This window comes from Nymphalis io, chromosome 7 (genome assembly GCF_905147045.1).
Source record: "Nymphalis io chromosome 7, ilAglIoxx1.1, whole genome shotgun sequence".
In the NCBI taxonomy this organism is placed as follows: Eukaryota; Metazoa; Arthropoda; class Insecta; order Lepidoptera; family Nymphalidae; genus Nymphalis; species Nymphalis io.
The window spans coordinates 14,309,281-14,331,664 of NC_065894.1; the positions used below are offsets into that span (position 1 = coordinate 14,309,281).

The 22,384-nt window shown below is 35.0% G+C and overlaps 4 protein-coding genes across 6 annotated transcripts; 3 read left to right on the forward strand and 1 right to left on the reverse strand.

The window, feature by feature from the left end:
• Positions 1-148: 148 nt before the first annotated feature.
• LOC126769469 (protein Smaug) lies at positions 149-7,700 on the forward strand. 2 transcript variants are annotated; one of them, XM_050488297.1, is made up of 7 exons: positions 149-641; positions 2,287-2,491; positions 2,710-3,356; positions 4,240-4,446; positions 5,086-5,183; positions 6,007-6,134; positions 6,216-7,700. In XM_050488297.1, exons 1-7 carry the CDS (start codon positions 389-391, stop codon positions 6,388-6,390), a joined length of 1,713 nt encoding a protein of 570 aa, XP_050344254.1. In that variant the 5' UTR covers positions 149-388; the 3' UTR covers positions 6,391-7,700. The 2 variants fall into 2 exon arrangements, with proteins under 2 accessions (XP_050344254.1, XP_050344255.1); XM_050488298.1 differs by having other exon boundaries at positions 5,089-5,183; positions 6,216-7,699.
• Positions 7,701-7,736: 36 nt separating this feature from the next.
• Positions 7,737-10,089, reverse strand: LOC126769489 (zinc finger protein 484-like). The gene has a single exon (XM_050488337.1). The coding sequence runs from the start codon at positions 9,332-9,334 to the stop codon at positions 7,940-7,942; it is 1,395 nt and encodes a 464-aa protein (XP_050344294.1). The 5' UTR covers positions 9,335-10,089; the 3' UTR covers positions 7,737-7,939.
• LOC126769482 (gastrula zinc finger protein XlCGF57.1-like) lies at positions 9,981-11,979 on the forward strand. The gene has a single exon (XM_050488326.1). It carries the CDS (start codon positions 10,102-10,104, stop codon positions 11,671-11,673), a length of 1,572 nt encoding a protein of 523 aa, XP_050344283.1. The 5' UTR covers positions 9,981-10,101; the 3' UTR covers positions 11,674-11,979.
• Positions 11,980-12,244: 265 nt separating this feature from the next.
• On the forward strand, positions 12,245-17,433 carry LOC126769502 (uncharacterized). Of its 2 annotated transcripts, none has more exons than XM_050488359.1 (2): positions 12,245-12,429; positions 14,273-17,433. In XM_050488359.1, exons 1-2 carry the CDS (start codon positions 12,421-12,423, stop codon positions 15,155-15,157), a joined length of 894 nt encoding a protein of 297 aa, XP_050344316.1. In that variant the 5' UTR covers positions 12,245-12,420; the 3' UTR covers positions 15,158-17,433. The 2 variants fall into 2 exon arrangements, with proteins under 2 accessions (XP_050344316.1, XP_050344317.1); XM_050488360.1 differs by lacking the exon at positions 12,245-12,429 and adding an exon at positions 14,062-14,148.
• The last annotated feature ends 4,951 nt before the right edge of the window (positions 17,434-22,384 follow it).

The following is a 22,384-nucleotide window of genomic DNA, read 5'->3' on the forward strand; positions in this document are numbered from 1 at the left end:
ACATATAACTAATAACCAAAAATATGTAGTAAAATCGAAGACTATGTTTTATAAGTTATTAAAACCTAAAGCAATATTAGTATTGCAATATTTAAATAGAATAGATGATTTATAATTTTAAATTATCTGTGGTCGGCCATTTTGGTATTTGATAATTTGACTGTCCGTCGAATCAGATTCGATGTTATGTTTTTATCCTACCTACAATATTATTAGAAAAATTTAAAAAATTGCAACGTTGGACGCGTGGCCCCACTCCCGCCGCTGATACACACGAGCGCAAACTCAGCAAGCTGGGTCCAAATTGGTGCAGAACGATCAGCTGTCACGCATCTGACGTGTTGAACACAAACAAATCTGATATCCGGGGTGCTATGCTGTTGGCAAGATGAACGGTGCGTTTTACGAGCAGCTAGGGGGTGTGGCTGGTTTATTCGAGCAATGGGGCACGTGTGAACGAACTGTTGTTGCATGTGCGCTGGCTCGAAGGGTCCCCTGGCCTGGCCTAAGACTTGTACAAAGAGCTGTGGAGGCAGCTCTGCAGAGCCATATCGAAGACGAGCGGCTAGAGAGAGATGCCAATGATGAGACCCTACTGGCAAGTTTACTCGCTGCCAGGGCGGAAGATGATGATCAAGAAGGTAACTAGAATTAGATTCCTTAAAAATTTCCCTTCTCGAAAATTGTTGTCATAAGCCAATTAACCTATTAACAAATTACCTGTTTCTATTTGCTTATTTTTATATGTACCTATAATATAAAACACATTCCATTATCTAAATAATACTAGATACTGGTTATCAGAGGTATTTTCAGTTCATATATGGCCTTACTTTTACACATTATTTCGGGGGTATTTAGTTAATCAATATTTTTTCTGTTTCTATCATATCTGATTTAAAATTTAACGCAAGAGAACAAAGCATTGTTTAACTAATTGCCCCTAAAAAACATTTATAAATAAAGATAGTTTTTAGTGATACAGTGTATAGTGATTGGTGAATTTTTACTTTCAGGGAAAAATTGATTCGTTACAAATTATGCGTTTTATATTTGCTATGAATCATTATTAAAAATTAACCATGTGTATATTATTTGATAACAATTAGTAGTAATTTATACTGAAATAAATGAAGGATAATTATAAATAAAACCATAAAATGATTCATACATGATCTTTACTGTTACAATTACTTTGAGTGCACTTACTTGTTTTTTCGAGCAATTAATTGAATTATATCTACTAATGAACTTTTCTACTTTTACTAAAAAAAATAATTTAAATCATTTAGAAAGTTATGTAAAAATAACTGTTAATATTATTCAATGAATAATTTATTTCCAATATTCAAAATGTAGCTTTCAATAGAAATATTTTTCAAGAAAGTGTTTTATAAGATGACTATAAATAAAACTTTCTTATTGGAATTATGTTAAAATAATATATTACAGAATTAGGGAGAATTTTTATTAGGGAATTAACGAGTATGTACGAACGAAAACACCAATCTTAGACATTACCAGCCCAATTCAAAGAATTCTTTTAGCGATAGATAGCTATTTTAATAACTAAGGTTATAAACTATGAATACATATTTCGAAACTGAGCAATAATATAAATGTCAATGAATATGGAAATTAGTGTGTGTAATTAGTGTGTATAATTTATCTTTATCTTTGGTTAAGCCACAGGGTGCATCTAATATAATAGTATTTATTATATATAGATATAAACATTTGTGTAATTTATGCTTATTACTTATGTTAAATATATTTGATGAAAATCTTGATATAATTTAGTTTATATACATTTTTAAATGATTGAAGAAACTCAATTAGCATAAGCGAACAGCTAACTGAATTTTTCCCATTAGAATACTTTGTTGATTATGATAAGTATATTGTGTTAATTATGGAATTATAATCTTTAGGTGCTTTTGTTAGATTAAGGTGCAGACAGGGAAAGCCTTAACGTGCAAACTCGTCTTAGTATGAGCTCAGCGGTTATTCTACAGTCCTAAATCAAATATTGTAATATTTTGTTGTGATTTAAATGGTATGAGTTATAATGGTATGAGAAAATGGTAGAGTAAACTAGTGTAATTACAGGCTTAACTGACATAACACCTTGCCTAGGGGATCCGTCAACGACACTGTCTATGGCGTAGTTGTAGTAGGAATAGTTGGTATTTCTCAAGGTGCCAATGTTTCTGGGCACTGCTGCTTGTAGTAGTGGTAGTCGCGGATCTGCGGCTGGCGCGCTGCATAACCCGTGTCGTGCCGCAGACGGTGAGCGGCTCCGGCAGCTGGTGCGGCTGGTGCCGCTGCTGCGCACGGACAACGAGCGCGCCAAGAGCGTGCTGGTGGGCGCGGCGCCCGCGCTCGTGCAGCGCGTGCTGGACGCGCCGCGCCGCGCCGTGGCGCCCGAGCTGTGCCGGCAGCTGCTGTCCTACCTGCTCGTGCACCCCGCGCTCAGCGTGCACGACCAGAGGTGCGTCTCCCCACATTGCGTAGGGTGCGGTAGAGTGCGACGGGGTCGTCTTATTAATGTTTGGCAAATTGACTTTTCTGCTACAGTAGACCTTACCGTATCTAAAAATTTTACGAATTTTGCTAAAGTAACTGAAACGGGATAGCTTTATAAAAACAGATGACAAGTTTTGTTTTAGAGTTGAAGCTGATGATAATATTATGTATTTAATATTACAGGACGTTGACGCAATGGCTTCGCTATTTAGAAAATCATATATCAGGCAACAGAAACACGGAATCGGTTTGGCAACAGAGGATAGACCCGTGTCTTTTACCCGACTCGAACATTTGGGCGAACAACAATAGCTTTAGACGAACCATCGGCAAGAACGTCGAGTTCAGAGGAATACTAGACTCAGTAGACCAAACGTCTTATACGGACATTTTACAAGAATCCTTCTCCAAGAACGGGAGAGACGTGGACCTCAGCCTAGATGGTGAAATTTTAAATTTTGACGCGGCGATAGTTCAGCCCAAGTCCCAAAGATCGAACAGTTTAACCCCTCCTTCCAGTAGTTTTATGCAGACGTCGTCATCTGCTGAGAACCTAAGTGATGAACCTTTCGTCCAGAAACCTAGGAGTTTTTCCCTCTCTAGTGAACATAGTTTAAGCCAATTACGACCTATTAGTATAATGTATGGAACGACGGGGAGCGAAACTAGACTAGACGACCTCAGATCGAATAACTTCACGGAACATCCGGGCATGTCGACCGTGGCGCAATGGCTCAAGAGTTTAAGGCTACATAAATACGTGTGGCTGTTCACGAACATCACGTATGACCAGATGATGGCGATGGACGAGAAATATCTTGAAAAATTAGGTAAGTGTCTTATATTTAGTAACAGAACCGTTGAATTTAGTTTGTGATCAAAATACATTCTTCTATTTTATATGTCGACGTTTTATTACGACAATAATTTTGAAATTATAGATGTAAAATACTGCAAAATTGTGGATGTTGCAAACAAATAAAAATAGCCTATGTCCATCTTTGCAGTTCAATCTGCTTCATACTAAATTTCATCAAAATTGGTTCAGGGACTTAATTGTGAAAGTGTAACAGAGAGTTACTTTAGCATATATAATATTAATATATATAAATATATATATATATATATATATATATATATATATATATATATATATATTTTTTTTTTATAGAATAGGAAGGTGGACGAGCATATGGTACTTACCTGATGGTAAGTGGTCACCAAACGCCCTTAGACATAGCCAATGCGCCACCAACCTTGGGAACTAAGATTTTATGTCCCTTGTGCCTGTAATTACACTGGCTCACTCACCCTTCAAACCGGAACACAACAATATCAAGTATTGCTGTTTTGCGGTAGAATATCTGATGAGTGGGTGGTACCTACCCAGGCGAGCTTGCACAAAGCTCTACCACCAGTAAATAGTATAAATGAGTAAAAAGTTCTATCCTATTATGGGGAATTGCCTGAAAAATAAGATTGAAAAAATAGCTTTATTATTTTTTTACCAAAATGAAACAAAAAATAATTTAAATAGTCAAAAATTTAATGTCAGGTTTTCAAAAACAAAAATTTCACACTTCCAAACTCATCTATCCTCAGTCCTGAATCAATGATAAGGTCCTACAAAATTAGTCTTTTCACTTTTATAGATTTTCTGATCATTAATACTTTGCCAGACTAGGTTTATCCAAATTAATATTAATATTCCAGGTGTAACAAAAGGTGCTCGACACAAAATCCTCTTGTCCATTAAGAAATTGAATGAACGGGGAGCAATACTAGAAGGAATCCAAGCAGAGCTGGCTTCGAACAATGGGTCGGTATTGAGGGCATTGGAGAGGTTAAGAGGTGTGCTTTTATCGCCGATGCCTCCAGGGTCTGACCTTCCATCTGCTGTTGTTGCAGCTCTTGATCTTGGTAAGTTGTTCTCTGAATGAAACCGATGAATTTAAATTTGATATTTAATTGTTGCAATGAAATTAAATTAGCTGAGTAATTAGAAGACTTAATTTTTAAAAATAGACAACCAATAATATTATCATAATTAGTTTTAAGTTGTTAAAAGTTTTATTAGAAAAATCACTGTATGTAAGAAACATCTCAAGTTAGACACAATGGGAAAGCATTTTACTCTTAGTTTATATAAAAAGCAGTCAAGCAAATAGGCTCCCTCCGATTGAATGTAGTCAGTCGCCCATAGACATTGGCAATGTGAGAAGTTTAAACACCGTCAATGTGCCATCAAACATTTTATCTAAGATGTTATATCTCTTGTGCCTGTAATTACACTGACTCACTCACACTTCAAAACCAGAAACAAAGTAATTAAAAATTTTGATTTTTGACGGCATACTAATTGATGAGCTTACCCAGACGGGCATGTCCTACCACCCCTAAACAAAAAATTATGTAACAAACGAAAACAGGATTCCTCGTGAATGATATATAGTCGGATTAATGTCTCGAAATTTATTCCTCATGGCGTTCTGTCCTTTAAGAATAAGTATACGATATAATGCAATGTGAGTCTTGGTAGTGAGTTTATGATTATGCAAGTAGCGAGAGCATCGCAGTCACGTGTGTATGCGACAGCCGCGCGAGCCGAGCCCGGCGCGCTCGACCCCGTGTCGCTGCACTGCTGGCTCATCGAGAAGGTACGCCACGCGCCGCTACGGCACACGAACATGCGCTACGAGACACTACTCACCGCTACGGCACACGAACATGCGCTACGAGACACTACTGACCGCTACGGCACACGAACATGCGCTACGAGACACTACTGACCGCTACGGCACACGAACATGCGCTACGAGACACTACTCACCGCTACGGCACACGAACATGCGCTACGAGACACTACTGACCGCTACGGCACACGAACATGCGCTACGAGACACTACTGACCGCTACGGCACACGAACATGCGCTACGAGACACTATTGACCGCTACGGCACACGAACATGCGCTACGAGACACTATTGACCGCTACGGCACACGAACATGCGCTACGAGACACTACTGACCGCTACGGCACACGAACATGCGCTACGAGACACTACTGACCGCTACGGCACACGAACATGCGCTACGAGACACTACTGACCGCTTCGGCACACGAGCATGCGCTACGAGATACTACTGACCGCTATGTCGCACCATCATGCGCTACGAGACACTAACATACGCTACAAGACAATACTAAACACTACAACACTAACAACGTGATGGTGACCATTAGACTACACTACCATGTGCAACGATACACTATCATACATTATATTTTATATTACCAATGATGCTTCAAATTATTATAAAAATTAATAATGATACAAGTCGCTTAATAGAATTTAATATCGAACGCTTAATTCGTAACCCTTTGTAAGCTACTCATCTAATTCTGTGTGATATAGCTTTATTCCTTAATAAGTTGCCAAGCGGTCGAATGCGGCGTAGTGACGGGTGTATGTGCGCAGGCGCTGCACCACGAGGCCTTCTCGAGCGCCGAGCTGCAGAGCGCGCTGCGCCGCCTGCGTCACCGCCTGCCGCCGCGACAGTTCTTCCACCTCGTGGGCGACGCGCCGCACCGCCGCCTCAAGCACAGGTGCGCCGCCCGCCCCCGCGCCCGCTTCGCCGCCCGCTCCGCCGCCCGCTCCGCCGCCCGCTAACAGCTCGCTGTCCGCAGGTGGCGCACGCCGCAGTGCCCGCTGCGCCGCTGGGCGCCCCCCCCGCGCGGCAAGTCGCACTCGTACCCGCCCTTCCCCCCGCACGGCCTGCCGCGCCCCCCGCCGCCGCCCGCCGACGACTACTCCAGCCTCGACGCGCTGTGCCTGCAGATGACGGAGCAGGCCATCAACTAGTGACGCGAGCCGAGTACGAGGAATGTCAATTATTTTATGTAAAGGTAATATATAGACCCGTGCTGTGGCCGGAGCTCGTATCGTTTGCCCGTTTGTTGGGTAATGCTTGTATCGTAACGGTGACAGTATCGAAATTTAAGTGATCTTATTATTTATTGGACGGTGTGAATTTTATTTGAATGTTATTAGACCATTAAGTTTGCAATATTTCTCTATACATTTTAATTAGGTGACTCGACTTAACTTTACACTGCAAACATTTCATTGACTTTTATTAATTGTATTCACTGAGAATCAAATGTGACACCGCAATGAACTTTTGCATTATATTCATCATGTGAATATAAATATTATTAATTTTATTTATATTAATTATTATTGCTATTATATTAATTATAATTAATTTATAATCAGAGAGGTGTGTCGTTTTTATTTGTAAGTCAAAACAGAAACACAATGAATACAAAAACATTTATTTACGAGACAACTATATTGAAAGCACATTTATTATCTGTGACGAAAACATAGACATTAAGCATCTATACATTAAGATAAGATAATAAGAAACAATTACATCGACTGTATCCGCCTCTGTCGAAAATAGTTTAATATGAAGATAATAACATGAACAATACACTTAAGTCTTCATATTCAATTGAAGAGATATTATAATTCACTTTTTATGTGAATTTTTGTAAATATCATGTTTTCTTTTATTACAAATATATTAGCTATTTGTATAAATGCTATATCCTAATTTCTTTGGTGCTATTCTGCAAGTTTTTATTTTTCAGTAAGTCATTAGTGATAACTTAGCTAGGGCTAGAAACTGTTATAATTTATAATTACGTTTAGAAACAATGGGTAATATAGCGGAGCTTATAATAGAATAATGGGCACAAATCGGCCTAAAACGATTAGACGGAATGGAGGTCATTTGAATGTAGATTTTATGATATTTGTTGTCTGTGGAGTGTTTGTTGACATTTATTATCTGTTACAAATTGCACTGCCGTAATCCGGCAATAATATTGTGCATAAACTTAAAAAATAGACATATAAGTAATTGTTGACTGACTGCATAATTTATATAGCAAATGTTCATTTCCATAGATTATTAATTTTATTTTGTTTTAATGACATTATATTTATATTGTAAATCTTAGACTGGATCAAAAATTTTGATTGAATTTTGTGCAATTTTATATTAGTTTGAAATTTTTCAATGAAAATAAACATAAATTACAATATATGCTTTGTGTTTAATATTATATTATTTTATTTATAAATCTGATAATTGTTTTGACAATTAATGTAGTTGCTGCATTCATGAAATGAAATAACCATTCACTGAAGACATTGTTTTATTTCTTGTAAATTATTTTTATTACCATTTATTTGTAACTTCTCTTGCTGTTGCCTTTTTTCTTGCTTTTTAACTTATTCTTCTGTGATACAAAGGTACTGTAACAACACCAGTACATTAAATATATAGATGGGAGTATGTAATCTTTTATTATTTGCCCAATTCTTCCCTAAAAATATTACATCAATCTGTAAGCCTTTCCTTATGGGTTCCTATCTTATGTCTAGCTAGATCACTCTTTCGGTAGAATCCTCTAGAACATTTATCGCAAGGAAAAGGTACAATATTTCCATGAAGCTTCAAAACATGGAAGTCCAACATTTGTTGTGATGGAAATTTGACTGTGCATCCGTTGATTGTACATTTGTACTTATCTATGTATTTATGTCTGAAATTTATATGTCTCGCCAGAGCCTTTCGTTCAGAAAAGCTACTTGTGCACAGGTCACACTTAAGTGGACGTTCCCCTGTATGTTTCCATGTGTGCATTTCAATATTTGGTACATCTTTCAAGCATATATTGCAGTATCCTGATTTTGATGAATGAAGTCTCTTAATGTGTAGCTTTAGATTGCCCTTCATTGCAAAGCTCCGTCCACAGTAATTGCATATGAACCTGTTTACCTCTGAATGCATTCTAATGTGCTTCCTGAGGTTATTTTTATATTTAAAGAGAGTGTTGCATGTTGGGCATGTATAATTCTTGGTACTTGTGTGTGCAACATAATGATTTTTTAATTCCTCTTTGGTGCAAAATTTTTTATGGCATGTCGAACAGGCATATGCCCTCTCCCCTGTGTGACGAACTTGATGTCGGTGCAGAGCATTTATTTGCGTGAATCTTGCAGGACACACTGCACAAGCATATGGAGTTTCACCTGTATGAACACGCATATGAATCTTGATATCGTTTTTGGAAAAGAAACCTTTCCCACAAATTTCACAAATAAATTTCCTTTCTCTCTTTTCTTTTAAGTGATTTCTCTCTGCATGTCTTTTGAGACTTCCACTGTCTTTGTATTTCTTATCACAGGATGGGCAAGAATATGGCCTTTCATTTGTATGAGATCTCATGTGTATCATAAGTGTTGAAGGGTTTGGGCACTGACGGCCACAGACACTGCAAGTACATGGATGTGAATCTTTAATCTTCTTTCTTATTTTAAAACTTTTATTTAAGCCATTTCTTTTTTTTCTAGTTTCTAAATTTGAATCAACATCTTCTTGTTTTATATCAATAGGTGTATCATATGGATCTTCAATGTCATCCTGTAAGATAAAATGCTCTAGTTCCTCTTTTATTTCTATTTTGGCTTTGCTTTCATTCTTTAAACATTTAGTGTTGTTGGATCTTAGTTTCTTATCTGTTTCTTCACATTTAAGTATAAAACAGTAGGAAGATTCCAATTCATTTTCACACAACTTACAAATATGTACGGGGAAGTTTTCGTCTTCAGAGATTCGTATATTCTTACAACAGTACATAATTTTTGCACTTATTTGAACTCCAGAACTGTTGTCATAGACGGAAGTAATTCCAGGATTTATATAGCACAAACGGCATATAGTTTGATTCATCCTGTGGGCTGTGACATGTATTGAATATTGAACGTTTTAAATTGATTTGAAAATATAAGTAATTTAATATTAATATTACTTATATTGAAACAATTTACTCAGTTCAACTTAAAAATGACTACTCATTATTTAAAAAAAAAACGTATATATAATTACTAACTATTTGATAATGATTAAAAAAAATGCAAGAAATCATTAAAAAAACTCTTAATTAATTATCTACTAATAGTAGGTACGTAATGTCATCTTGAATTCTTGACCTTTGACAATTGAAATTTTTGTTTTGACAACATGGGTTTAGTAATTCAAGTAATTCTAGTGCAATTTTCAACGAAATCAAAATTTGGAAAATAATTAAAACTAAATATGTATCTTATGTATGTTTGTAGCAGTAAATATTAATTCGTTATAAATGATTAGGTAGTGATTTTACATATATTGTTATGAGAATAGTAGTTTGATGTTTTCCATTACAGATTACAAATATTAATTTACTGCTTTACTACACGAAAAACTATTTCTAGAAGAAAAAGTATGAATTCTAAATTGTGTATGTATCAAGTTTTAAGGCATTAGACAAATGACTTCAAATAACTGGCGTAAGGCGTTACTTGGTGACATCTGAGTTCTGACAATTCTTGTTTTGCATATGTCAAATAACCTATGATGTTTGTTTATTTTCAAAAATTTTGTTTGTTGTTACTTTTAAATCATAATCACAACAATTATATAGATAAGATTCATAATAACTAAGAGTTCCATATTCAATGGACTCCTTAATTTGTAGGATTTGCCTCGACAAAACCGGTACTGTATCTGTCTTCGACAAAGAAAGTGACAATATCCAATACAGCGCCAAATTAATGCGTTTAGTGAACAATATCGTCTCCGAAGAAGATGGTTTACCGAGTATGATGTGCTATACTTGTGCCAACGATCTTTCGTTGGCGTATCAATTTGTACAGAAATGTGAAGCTTCAGATAAGGCATTGCGATGTTTGAGCGCGCCGATCGAACTATATTCAGATTTACAAACAAATATTGAACTAAATATAAAGGAAGAAGATGTAAAGCATGAAATTGACGATTGTGACGACCAAGATGGTAGTTTCTCTAATAGTTTCTTATTGGAAAATTGTTCAAAAGAGTATTTTCAGCAACAAAAAGAGTCGAGTACCACAGTAGAAATTATCGACGAAAGAAATATTGCAATTGAAATTGAAAAAGAAAGTGACAGACAAGACAGTAAGTCGGAAAACTCATTAAATGAACAAAATGATAGTAATGATACAAATTCTAAGATTATTAAAGGTAAATTTCGTCGAAACAAAGTGAGACGTGGAAGATTAGGCCCGATACAGTGTGTTATCTGTGGTCTCATGACATCTAGCCCTTCTGCAATGGAGATCCATATGCGTACTCATACTGGAGAAAAACCATTCATATGCACATCGTGTGGGGCAAAATTTAGTTCTAAAGGCTTATTGAAAAGACACAATGAAACATTTCATTCAACAAGAGAACGTAAATTCACTTGTGAAACATGTGGAAGTAGCTTTTTTAGAAAAAATGACATCATTTCACATTTAAGAGTCCATACTGATGAAAGGCCTTATGTTTGTCCTTACTGCTCGAAAAGATTTCGACAAGTAGCCTCCAGAAACCGTCACCAAATAGTTCACACTGGAGAAAAGCCATTCTCATGTCCTATTTGTAATAAAAAATTTGCCCATAAAAGTCTAGTTAAGAAGCACCAGAGTGTGCATAGTGATGAAAGAAAATATGCTTGCCATTTATGCAACAAAAGTTTTAAATCACGACCAGCATTAAATGTACATATTGGCTTACACACCAATGAAAAACAAAATGTCTGTAGTTTCTGTGGCATGGCATTTGCTATGAAAGGTAATTTACAAACTCACATCCGCCGAATTCATTCAGAGAAATCTGGACAATGTTCAGTTTGTCTCAAGACATTTTCTGATTTAGAGGTACACATGCGTAAACATACAGGTGAAAAACCATACATTTGCGGAACATGTAATGCAGCATTTGCAGTCAAACGGAGTCTGGCACACCATATGATATTTAAACACGAAAATGCAGGCAAATTCAAATGTTCCATAGGAGATTGTACTAAGACATTCCCAACGGCAACTATGCTAGAGTTTCATCTTTTAAAACAGCATACAAACCACACACCTTACACCTGCCAGCACTGCCCCAGACGATTTTTCCGCACCAGTGATTTGTCGCGACACTTGCGAGCTAGCCATATGGACATAAATTTCAAACCATCTTTGAAACCCCTTGTTGCTAAACCTGTAATGTACAGCTAAGAGCTTATAAGACTGAGTGCTACGTACTAGTCAGATATATAAGTACCTAAAAAATAAATAAGAGCATTGAAGATGTGTTTAAAAACTATTTATTAATGAAAAACTCATCATCAGCTCCTACAAGGACAATTTTAAAATATATGTTAAGATTTTCTTGTCATTTTTTATATTTGATATTTTATATTATTCTTATTTTTTGTATATATAGCACAAATATTTTCTTAAGCTTAGATTTGAGTCATAAATAAATATTTTGTTTGTATATCGATCATTAGATAGTATAAACTTAAAAATAAAACCTCATAATTAATTCATCTGGCTTCATTTCGTCATTAATGTTCCCAAAACAGCCCTTTTCCTGTGCGTCCAGACCCGAGCCCTTCGAAATTCAGTGGCGCGGAAATCCGCGGTCGAGTTTCAAACAGACGTTAAAAATTTAATATCGGTAAAACAGTTCGCGTCGGCAATGCAGCACTAGACCAGGTGTATGCCCCTTTCTTTCTTTTTTCTACAGGTAACACTAGCCCTCTCTTTCGCTCCAATTAGGTGTGCGCGACGAGGTGATACGTGCGGCCAAAGGACGTTAGCCCGCGACCGGCTGCCGACGCGCGTCGACTCGCTCCGTCTGTTGTCAATTGTTCCACAACCGTGGCAGGTGTCGGTGCCGTGATGTGTATATTGTGAAGTTTAGTGTCGAACTTTTTACTTCTTTCCTATTCATATCGGATTGTTCTACAAGTTTTCACCATGGGTGAAGTGAGTATCTCACTGTTGGTATGCGGTGCTCCATTTGACTACGGACGCTCTCGTTCTTGGTCCTGTGATTCTAATCAGAAGTTCGTAGGTCGTCGGCTCGGGACATGGTCCATGCCCCATAGTGTATGCGTGGTACTAGTTCGCCGTTCGCGTGTCAGATTTAATTGCACTTTCATATACGGCGAATAATTGTGCAAGTTTCGGAATGTATGCGGGGTCCAGCCGGTAGAAAGCTTTTTTTTGCGAAGTCTTAAAGTTATGTGGCGCTTGTTCGTGTCCGCATCCGCTGAGATTAGCCGTGTACTGTTATACTTTACTTTAGTTATATTTCTGATAAGTCAGCGCGGCGATACAATATCTGCGATAATATATATATATTTATTTATTGCCATCGCATGATTCTTCTAGGTAGGTAATTAAAATTAGTGGGTATTCTTATCTATAAGTATGTAATGTCGCTAATAACGTGACTATCGATTATTTCCATATAGTTTATCAAAACCACTCAATGATATGCAGATTGTATAAAGATTTGTAATCTTAAATTCAACGTATTATAATGAATTTAAGAAAAATACTTAAGAATGTTTGCTCATATTGTTCCTATACATTAAAAATATAGTTAATAGAAGCGTTTTAATAGCAATTAATCGGTTTGAGCGAGGTCGTTCGAAATGGTCATCAAGATAAACACTATACCTACCAAGTAAATAACAATATATACTTCTACATATCAGTAATCAATGTAAATATATAATTCAAATTATTACCATCAAACAAAACCGGCATAATAAAGGTTATATTATATAGGAAATAGGTTTTGAAAACGAATCCTGTAACTCGATCGCAACACCGTCTACCGGGTCACTAAACCATCCAGTAATCGCTCAATAACACAAAAAGAGTTGTTAAAATCGATCTACTATTAACGGAGAAATTGTCGAACATACATAAAAAATAGGCCTAGACGAATATAGAGCCTCTTCCTTTTTTAAAAATCATCCAAATCGGTTCAGACGTTTAGGCTTTCAGTGAAATACAAAGACAAGAATTATATATATATGGAAAGATAATACATGGCCATTTTGTATAAATAATTGTCGCATAGACATGTAACGACCCTAATTAACTTAATAGAAGCCTAAACGACTACAGATTTGAAAGAATAAATATGTATAAAATAATGTGTTTACAGATTGATGTTATATTAATCTGTACCCAAGGTCGAATATTCTATCTCTGAAATAATACGAGTAATTTGCAAAAAAAATATTTGTAATATATTCATTTGCGTGTACATATGTTTACGTCAGATGATAGGTACCTACTACTTCGGCTTATGTTAATATATTGTTATATTCACTATTTATGAATAATGAAAATGACTTATTTATTTTAAAATATTTTCTTGTGTTGCGTTTTTATCCGCACTTTAATAAGTATTCGTAAAAACAAATATTTAATTAAACATCTGTTCTAGAAACGTAAACGAAACGGTTTAACGATTAATAATTAATTTGATGAGTCATAGTTTATCAGTTATTTCTTATTACTCACGACTTAAAATTTTATATAAAAGAACACATTAAAATATATGCTTTTTTAAAGTCATACGAGTTGCAATGCAATCGAGTGTCTCGCGTGTATTCTTGCATTTGTGTCACTTTGTAAGGTCAATATGAACGAGTGCGCTACTATTGGTAAAGACCCAGACAACATGTAGGTATAAAAATATTACATACTTGGCATCATTGCCTAACTAGGTTACAGTCACGTTTGCGAAGTTTTCGGTTTGATGACAAAAATACAATGTTATACAATAACCGTGTTTTCATTTTTACAGTCTATGCTGAAAGAGGACCCGCTCTCGAGAATTCAAAGGGAGATCATAGAAGTGACAGAGAGGGAACGGGAGTTCAAAGAGGGTCACTTCAGAATCAACAGACTTATGTCTGAATCTACGATTGATATGACCAGTCAGAACGGACACATGAATGGCGATGCAGAGGATAAACCGCCTAAGACCCTTAACCGAGCAGTCTCAACATCCCATCTTTTAGGGCCAATTGCGCCCTCTCCGCCCAACACGCCTGCGCTATTAAACACTAACGGTTACACACGTCGATTTACGCCGCAAACTGGGACGAAAGGAATTATGCAAAGGTTTATAGCTAACAAGGGAAAGTTACCGGTAACCTCGCCTGTCGCCACGACCCCTACCGCCGTAATTCAACAGCCGCTTGTTTTCACCCCCATCTCAATCGCGCCTATCTCCGCTCCAGCTCCGATCAGCCGGACCCCTGAAGGAAAACCCGTGCGCAAGGGCTACGTACCTGTAGAAGAAAAAATACAAAAGGAACTGAGAGAGATGAAAGACAGAGAACATGAACTAAAGAAAATGAGAAAGAAACAGAAACCATTCGATATTGAGCTAAGCGATAATGAAACCACCTCTGAGTCGGAGGATGAAGAAATTCCTATGCCGGGGAAGTTAAAAGCTACAAAATCCATAGGAGAGCTATACGAGGCACTCAACGAGGAACTAAGATCTCCTTCGCCGAGAAATAGTTCAGGTAACGAGTCATTGGGAAGCTTGAAGCCGGCTAAATCTTTGGCAGAATTGTGCGATCTCGGACCCGGTCAAGAATTCCTGGCGCCGAGCTCGACGCGCCTCATAGCGCAGTGGGAGTCCATAATACAGCAGAAGCAAGAAGCCGGGGCGGCCTAGTTCTAAGCTAAAACTTAACGGGGTAAATGCGTAATGTTAGGGCGTGTGACGCCAAATATGTTTCGTTAATCAAAATCGCTAGCGAGCGGAACCATGAGCGCCGAGTGTGTCCGACAGCCGGTATACTCATTAATGTGTGTACGTCATCTGGTGGATAGTGTAACGGAGTGATCGCTATATTTAAACCGTTTTGTAGGCATGTCTAAAGATCGTTTATCGGTAAAATTAAGTGACGGTTAAAAATTGTCTGACATCGAGAGTTATCACTGAGCAACATATCCAATCGATTCATTTCAGCATTTGATCAAATGTAGAACAATTAATTTTCACCAGACCACGAACAATGCAAATGATGGTTATCCGTAAGAGTAATTATCTCGGTGTTGGAAAGCAGGCGATACACGACGCGGGTTCGTCAACGATGTGAGTAAGACAGTTTCTTCCTATTGTTCGATATTTACAGCCTACTGAAAAAAACAGTGATGATTTTTTTGCGATGGCGCTTTCCCGCAACATAGCACTGCAGCGTAATCGCCTATCACACATAGTGCCGTATGAGGTCTCAACTCTCAATTGACACCGTGGGAAGCTGTGTGCGGGATGCAAACAACGATAATTGAATTTGTTTCTGTGTCTCGCAATGTTCTCGCTTAGAACATAAACGCTTTCTCGTTCATTCCCGTTTCTACTATCATCAGCTATTTTAATAACAATTTATTATGTAAATAACGTGTTATATTTTATTTAAATGTTCAAGTCATTCTAAAAGTATTTCTGACTGAAGTTTTATTAAGATATGTTAATTATTAATTATTTTACCGAGCCAACGTTAACTAAAGTTAATCGTAAATCGTCGATATATTTTTTTTCTGTAAAGCAAATGATTGCTACAGTTAATAGTTACTTTCGATCAGTGCAATTAGTCGTCGATAACTGCCGGCTTGTATAATTCGTATCAAATTAAGAAGTACTTTCACATTATGCATACTGACCGCTTTTGTTAGATCGATTTGGATACCACTGATCGAAAAATATAAATAGAAGGCGCTAAATTATCAAACATTCATCTGTTACGCGTTCAGGAAATGTGGTAATATATGTATAGTTAAAGCAAATCACAAAAATGCAGCATGACTGCTGGTGCCGGGTGCTTATACTTTGGATCGCTAAAATCAATTAATTAACATTGTGTGTAAGGTTTCAATCTTTTACATATCATACTATTTTTACAAATGAAAATTTATATCTTTCGATCAAAGTGATAGTGTTCTTAAAAAATTCTAGTAAACCTATGTATTTTTAAACTTGTTAATTAAGTAGCTTTTAAAATGAAATTGCAATGGAATATGTTCTAAGATACAAAATATATATAACGCAATGACAATGTTTAATGTACTAAACCAAGTCAATACATATATATTATAAAATTAGTATATTAGATTTTATTAAATAGTAAAACATGTTCAAAGATAGATTCGTTAGTGTCAATAGTATGTGCCTTATTGTTAAAATTATACGTAATGTTTCTGCACAATTTAGATATCATTGATATATACACAATTTAATATTGCTTAACTAACTTAAAGGCATTAGTTTTTAGTTGGGCTAAACGAGCCCCCAACAACGTTAATATAAATACATTTTTTATGTCAAAATATTCAACGATAATGACAAATGAATGACAGTTTGGATAATATAATCTATAAGAAAGCTTAAACTTGTTTCGAGCAAATTCATTGTCTGGTGAAGCCAGACATGATAATTTAAGCATAATATTGAAATAGTCAATTTAAATTATTGATTTAGTTAATAAATATTTGAGATTGATAGTTTTAACACCCGATTTATGTTAAGTTTTAGATTCGATATTTTCTATCTGTGCCAGGTTATAAAAATATGGCGTGTTTCCTTTTTAAATATTTACAAAAAACTAAAATATATTTACATCGTGTAACTTTTTACTATGTACTTATTTATTTGGTTTACAAGTTCTCGAGAAGCTGAAGGATAGTTCAAAAAAGATCCAAGTAACATGTCTACAATAGAAATATTCCTCTCTTCGAGAATGTAACCCAAAACCCGTAATGTGATAAAATTGCCTTATTGTTAAAACGTTTTATCGTATTTATGAATTTCGTAATGAAGATTCCTATTTATAGTAAAAAATAAATTTAATCTTAAGTTTACAAAGTAAATATTTATAATTTATATTGTGCATAATAGATGGAATGTTAATTTATGTTAAGGTTTTCGCAATAAATACATTGTCAAATGAACTCGTCTCTTATTACACGTGCCTTGTGTTTCAGATTGTCGCAATCGCGTTTCGAGTTTCGTTATTTCAAATGGTGTAACTTACACCACTCGGCAGTGCGATAAAACGTAGGCCTAATTAGATCAAATATATTATGTACTGAAATATACGTATTTGTAATGGGACTGTGTGTCACGTTCGAATAATTTTTTCTAATTAATTATAAGTGGAACCGTTATTAAGAAGCAAATATTTATAGATTACAAATTTTAAATTAAACGAATGCAAATAAAATATGTAAATTGATCATAATTAATGTGATTTTGGAGATATTTTGTCATGGATTTATCTCGATTTTGAATGTGCCTCTATTTTTTTTACAAATGAAGCATTTTTAGGAGAACACGTGATTCGTAATAAGATATGGTGGATTCAAACGCGGATAGGGACCCCATTAATTAGTGTTTATATTAAATTTTGTGCTCAGATGTGAAGGAGAAAATCGTAAGTAAACGTGAAAAATGAAATTCTGCCATATATGCATCCACCAACACACATTGTAGCAGCATGGTGGAATATGCTCCAAACCTCCTCCTCAAGAGGCAAGGTGACCCAGCTTTGAATTATACTGTCTACCTGATGATATTCATTAAATTGTGTGTCTAATAAATAAAAATGAATTTAATTGAAAATAAGTTTGATTTAATCTATTTGTACAAAACAGTTAAAGTAATGAAGTCTTTATCATCAATATTCAATCAGTGGAAGGTGCAAGGCAAGACTGATACAAAGTTAGGCACTACTGAATAAGAACAGTAGAGTTTTCTGTCAGAGCAAACTCGACACTCACCGCAGAGCACGGTCGTGATATGTCAACAAGTAACATGCCATTGGCTATTTTAATTATAACATTTAAATGATACACGTATCAAAATTTTACCGTAAGTCAGTTTTCAACATTTTACGAGTGAGATACTAAGTGAGTTACTTTGAGACTAATCAGAATATTGTATTTGACTTTGCTTTGACAAACCATTGGTTGTCAAAGCTTTGTTTAACACAAACCGTCGTAGAACATGCAAGCTATGTCTAAGGTACCTTATTTAAAATTGTCTTAATAGCTTGTAACTCTAGTGAGTTGGTGTGAGTGAGTGCCAGAGTCAGTGTGTTAATAAATAGCGTAATTAAAAAGTAACGGTTAAAAACGGTTTTAAAGTAATGGTTATTATTGTTCATTGATAAAAAGTACTTCAGATTGACATTAACCGGCCTAGAAGACAACCTCTTTTTCTATATACATATAATAACGCCGATGGCCTCATTTTGTGTGTTCTTAAATTGTATTGTATTTGTGACATGTTCTTAATCTTTTAAAAACTTTTTAATGTAACAGTACTCAACGTATACTACGTTGAGTACTGTTAAAGTAAGCTTTTTTTAGCTGTATAAAAAAAAACATGTTAAGTAACTGGGTTAAGATCTTTTCTCCCTTTTAATGATGATTTTGGTTTGGAACTAATTCCACTACGCTGCTATAATTCCTTAAGATGTTTCCCTTCACCAACGAGCATGAGATCACTTATAAACACAATTAAGTACATGAAAATTTACTGATGTTTTGATTCGGTTTGAACGCGATCATCGGTTAAGAATCAAGCGTTCTAACTTCTCGGCCGTATAATATTGTGAAATAACATGTTTCACTTATTGCCGGTTTTTTGTACCCATTTTTTGAACGGGACTTTTGGTTTTTATGTAACAAAGGAATTAGGTTTTAATATAAATATAAATTATTGCTTGATTTTTTTATGAAGGAAGGAACATTGCTTAGGAGGAAGGAGATTATTTGTTGTTTCATTTGTAATGTTATAATTATATTCGTTTATTTCCTTTACGTATAATAATTACTAGTTGCTTAGATTAGTCCATAAATGAGGCTTTTTATTTATCGTTGTAATGAAGGCTGTAATATTAATCGAATTCAAACTTTCATTTAAGTCATAATATTGTAGGATCTATTTTATACAATAGTATCCTAATTTGTATTGGACATATTAATTTAAATAAATAAATTAAATGATATTGTCGTGACAAACGTTAAAATAACTTGATAATATTTCAGACAAACCAACAGTATAAAAAAGCTCTAAATGGTCTTCTGATTATTCCTTCTATTCAAATCAAGCAGACGTTTAAATATAATAGATAATAAATACACCTATATTTAACAGTGTTATTGCTTAAATTTTATTTAAAATCGAATGATTTGAACACTTAAAAGATACAATACATATATAAGATCGTAGTGACAGCGGTTACCAATTTTTACAGTCGTATTAAAAATAGATTGAAACGTTATGACAAGAGCATAACCATGATTGTATAATATACAAATTAGACGTATGGCTGCTCTATAACTCTCTTCGTATGCGCCCTACTCGAGTAAGAATGTAGCTAACAAAACGTCCTTAAAAAGAACAGCAACGGGCATGCGGCTCTTTTAACCTTACAGTTGTTAGGGTACTAAAAAGTACAAATTACTACGTAACTTTGAACCTTAAAAAAATAAAAAAATCTAGTATTATAAAATTAGAACCAAGATTTTCTTAAAATAAGATAATTACTTACTTTTGTACAAATGAGCTTATTTAAAATACGTTTTGAAGCTGATAAGCAACGGCTGCGTATAATTATAATTTATAATATTCATGTGGTAACTCAATGCGAACGGAAGCTATTAAGGCATCTACTTTACAGTCTCCGCTTTATCATTTATGAGTTTGTCAGTGTCTTTGTTTTTTTTTTTAATAAGTTAAATTAATAGGCAAGTTCCAAGAGAATAGTCAAAAAAAATTATTACAATGTCGGTGTAAAGTGCTTAGTAGCAAATAGCAACATAAAATTACGTTAACGATGTCATATTAATTATTATAAATTATAAACACAAGTTCGCCTTGTTCTACCGAACATAATATATACACACGTACTTTTTTTTTTTTTTTTTATAGAAAAGGAAGGCGGACGAGCATATGGGCCACCTGATGGTAAGTGGTCACCAACGCTCTTAGACATTGGCATTGTAAGAAATGTCAACCATCGCTTACATATCCAATGCGCCACCAACCTTGGGAACTAAGATTTTATGTCCCTTGTGCCTGTAATTACACTGGCTCACTCACCCTTCAAACCGGAACACAACAATATCAAGTATTGCTGTTTTGCGGTAGAATATCTGATGAGTGGGTGGTACCTACCCAGACGAGCTTGCACAAAGCCCCACCACCAGTATACAGTACTTATTACATTGTGTTACTAAATCAGAACTGAAACAATATTACTTAAATTTGAGGTAATGAATACAAACATAAGAGCCGTTCCGACACGAAGTTGATATTAAGTAAAATAATTAATTAATTTCTATTATACTAACTCCATTATCATCTTTGTTTCCGTGCATTTTAACTTGGACTTTAATTGAAGGCAATAAAGTTGTAAATACATATAACATTCGGTGTATAATACTTTTGATTTCTCACTTAACCAGTTAAATGAAAGCGAATATATTATATTACCTTATATTTTTATAATCTCATCGCACGAACGCAACCTTTAGAATGAGGATAAATCGTCTGTTTCTTATAAAACATATAATCCTTGAAAATAAAAATTGTTGGAAAAAAAATGGAAATCCCGCTGTGTTTTTATAGTTAGGTATTATTATATCCAAAGTATTTCTTTCCCAAACATCATCAAAAGCATATTTTATATTGCGCCCTATTAGTAATAAAGATTTTGAAGTTAAGATATAATAATCACCGAACCCACCAGACCGAGTGATTGGACAAACCACGTGCGTGCACGTATTTAGTCCGTCGTGTTATATCATTTAAATATAATAATTTATTTATTTAACGCTCTTGAATCAAATGATTATTTCCTATTATCAATAATTATGTCATTAGAACAATTAGTAAACCGTTGACGCAGTTTTTAATTTCATAAAAGTGAAAGTAATTATTTCTTACCAACTTTCACGAATGTATTACTCATCCGTTTGTGAAATGTAGCATCCCTATACTGTGAGATGATAAGTATGTATTTACAAAAGAAAAGTAGTATATGTAGTATATCAGTTCTCTGGTTTCCATAGTACAAGCTCTGCTTAGTTTGGGATCATGGCCGTGTGTGAATAATGTCCCAGGCTGTTAAAATTATTATTAAATACTTTATATAAAACATGTCAATGTTTATATATTTAAAATAATATATTTTTAATTATATGGAAATATGTTATTAACTTTTTAACTTTTGCGTAATATATAATAAATAATAATAGTTTAATTTGTAAAGGTATAATATAATCTTTTCTTGTAATTTGCACTATTTAAATTATATTATATGAATATTATATGCGTCTAAGTCATGCGAATGATTTCATCGAGTTGTTTTTTCTGTTATTTATCGCAAGATGGTATGACTGTACAATAACACGTAATCGAAATTGAAATAAACATTTGTAATCATAATTTTTATTAAGAGGTAAGTTTTCAATTAGTTACTTTTGGAAGGGAGCCGTGCTCGGCCTACGGATACTTACGACTATGATGGTGATAATGTAATTGTTAAATGTATTTAATTTGGTTATTTAATATATTATTTATTTTCAATACATAACTCTGCCATTAGATTCCGCCGCGAGATCATATATGTATAATTGTAAATTCATGTTGTTTTATTACTTTGTTTAATTTAAAAAAGGGACAATAACAAATCCGATCGATTTTAAGTGGTCTCCTTCACTCATAGCCACTGACACTGTATATTAAATCTCTTCTTAAACCCTCAAAACGCCGCCAATCACGTGGTCTAAATTTTTGTATTCCTTGTGCCTCAACGCAGGTTCATAGACCTGTCATACTAGCACACAGCAGTACTGTAATACTGTTTAGCGATGGTATAATTGGTGAGTGGGT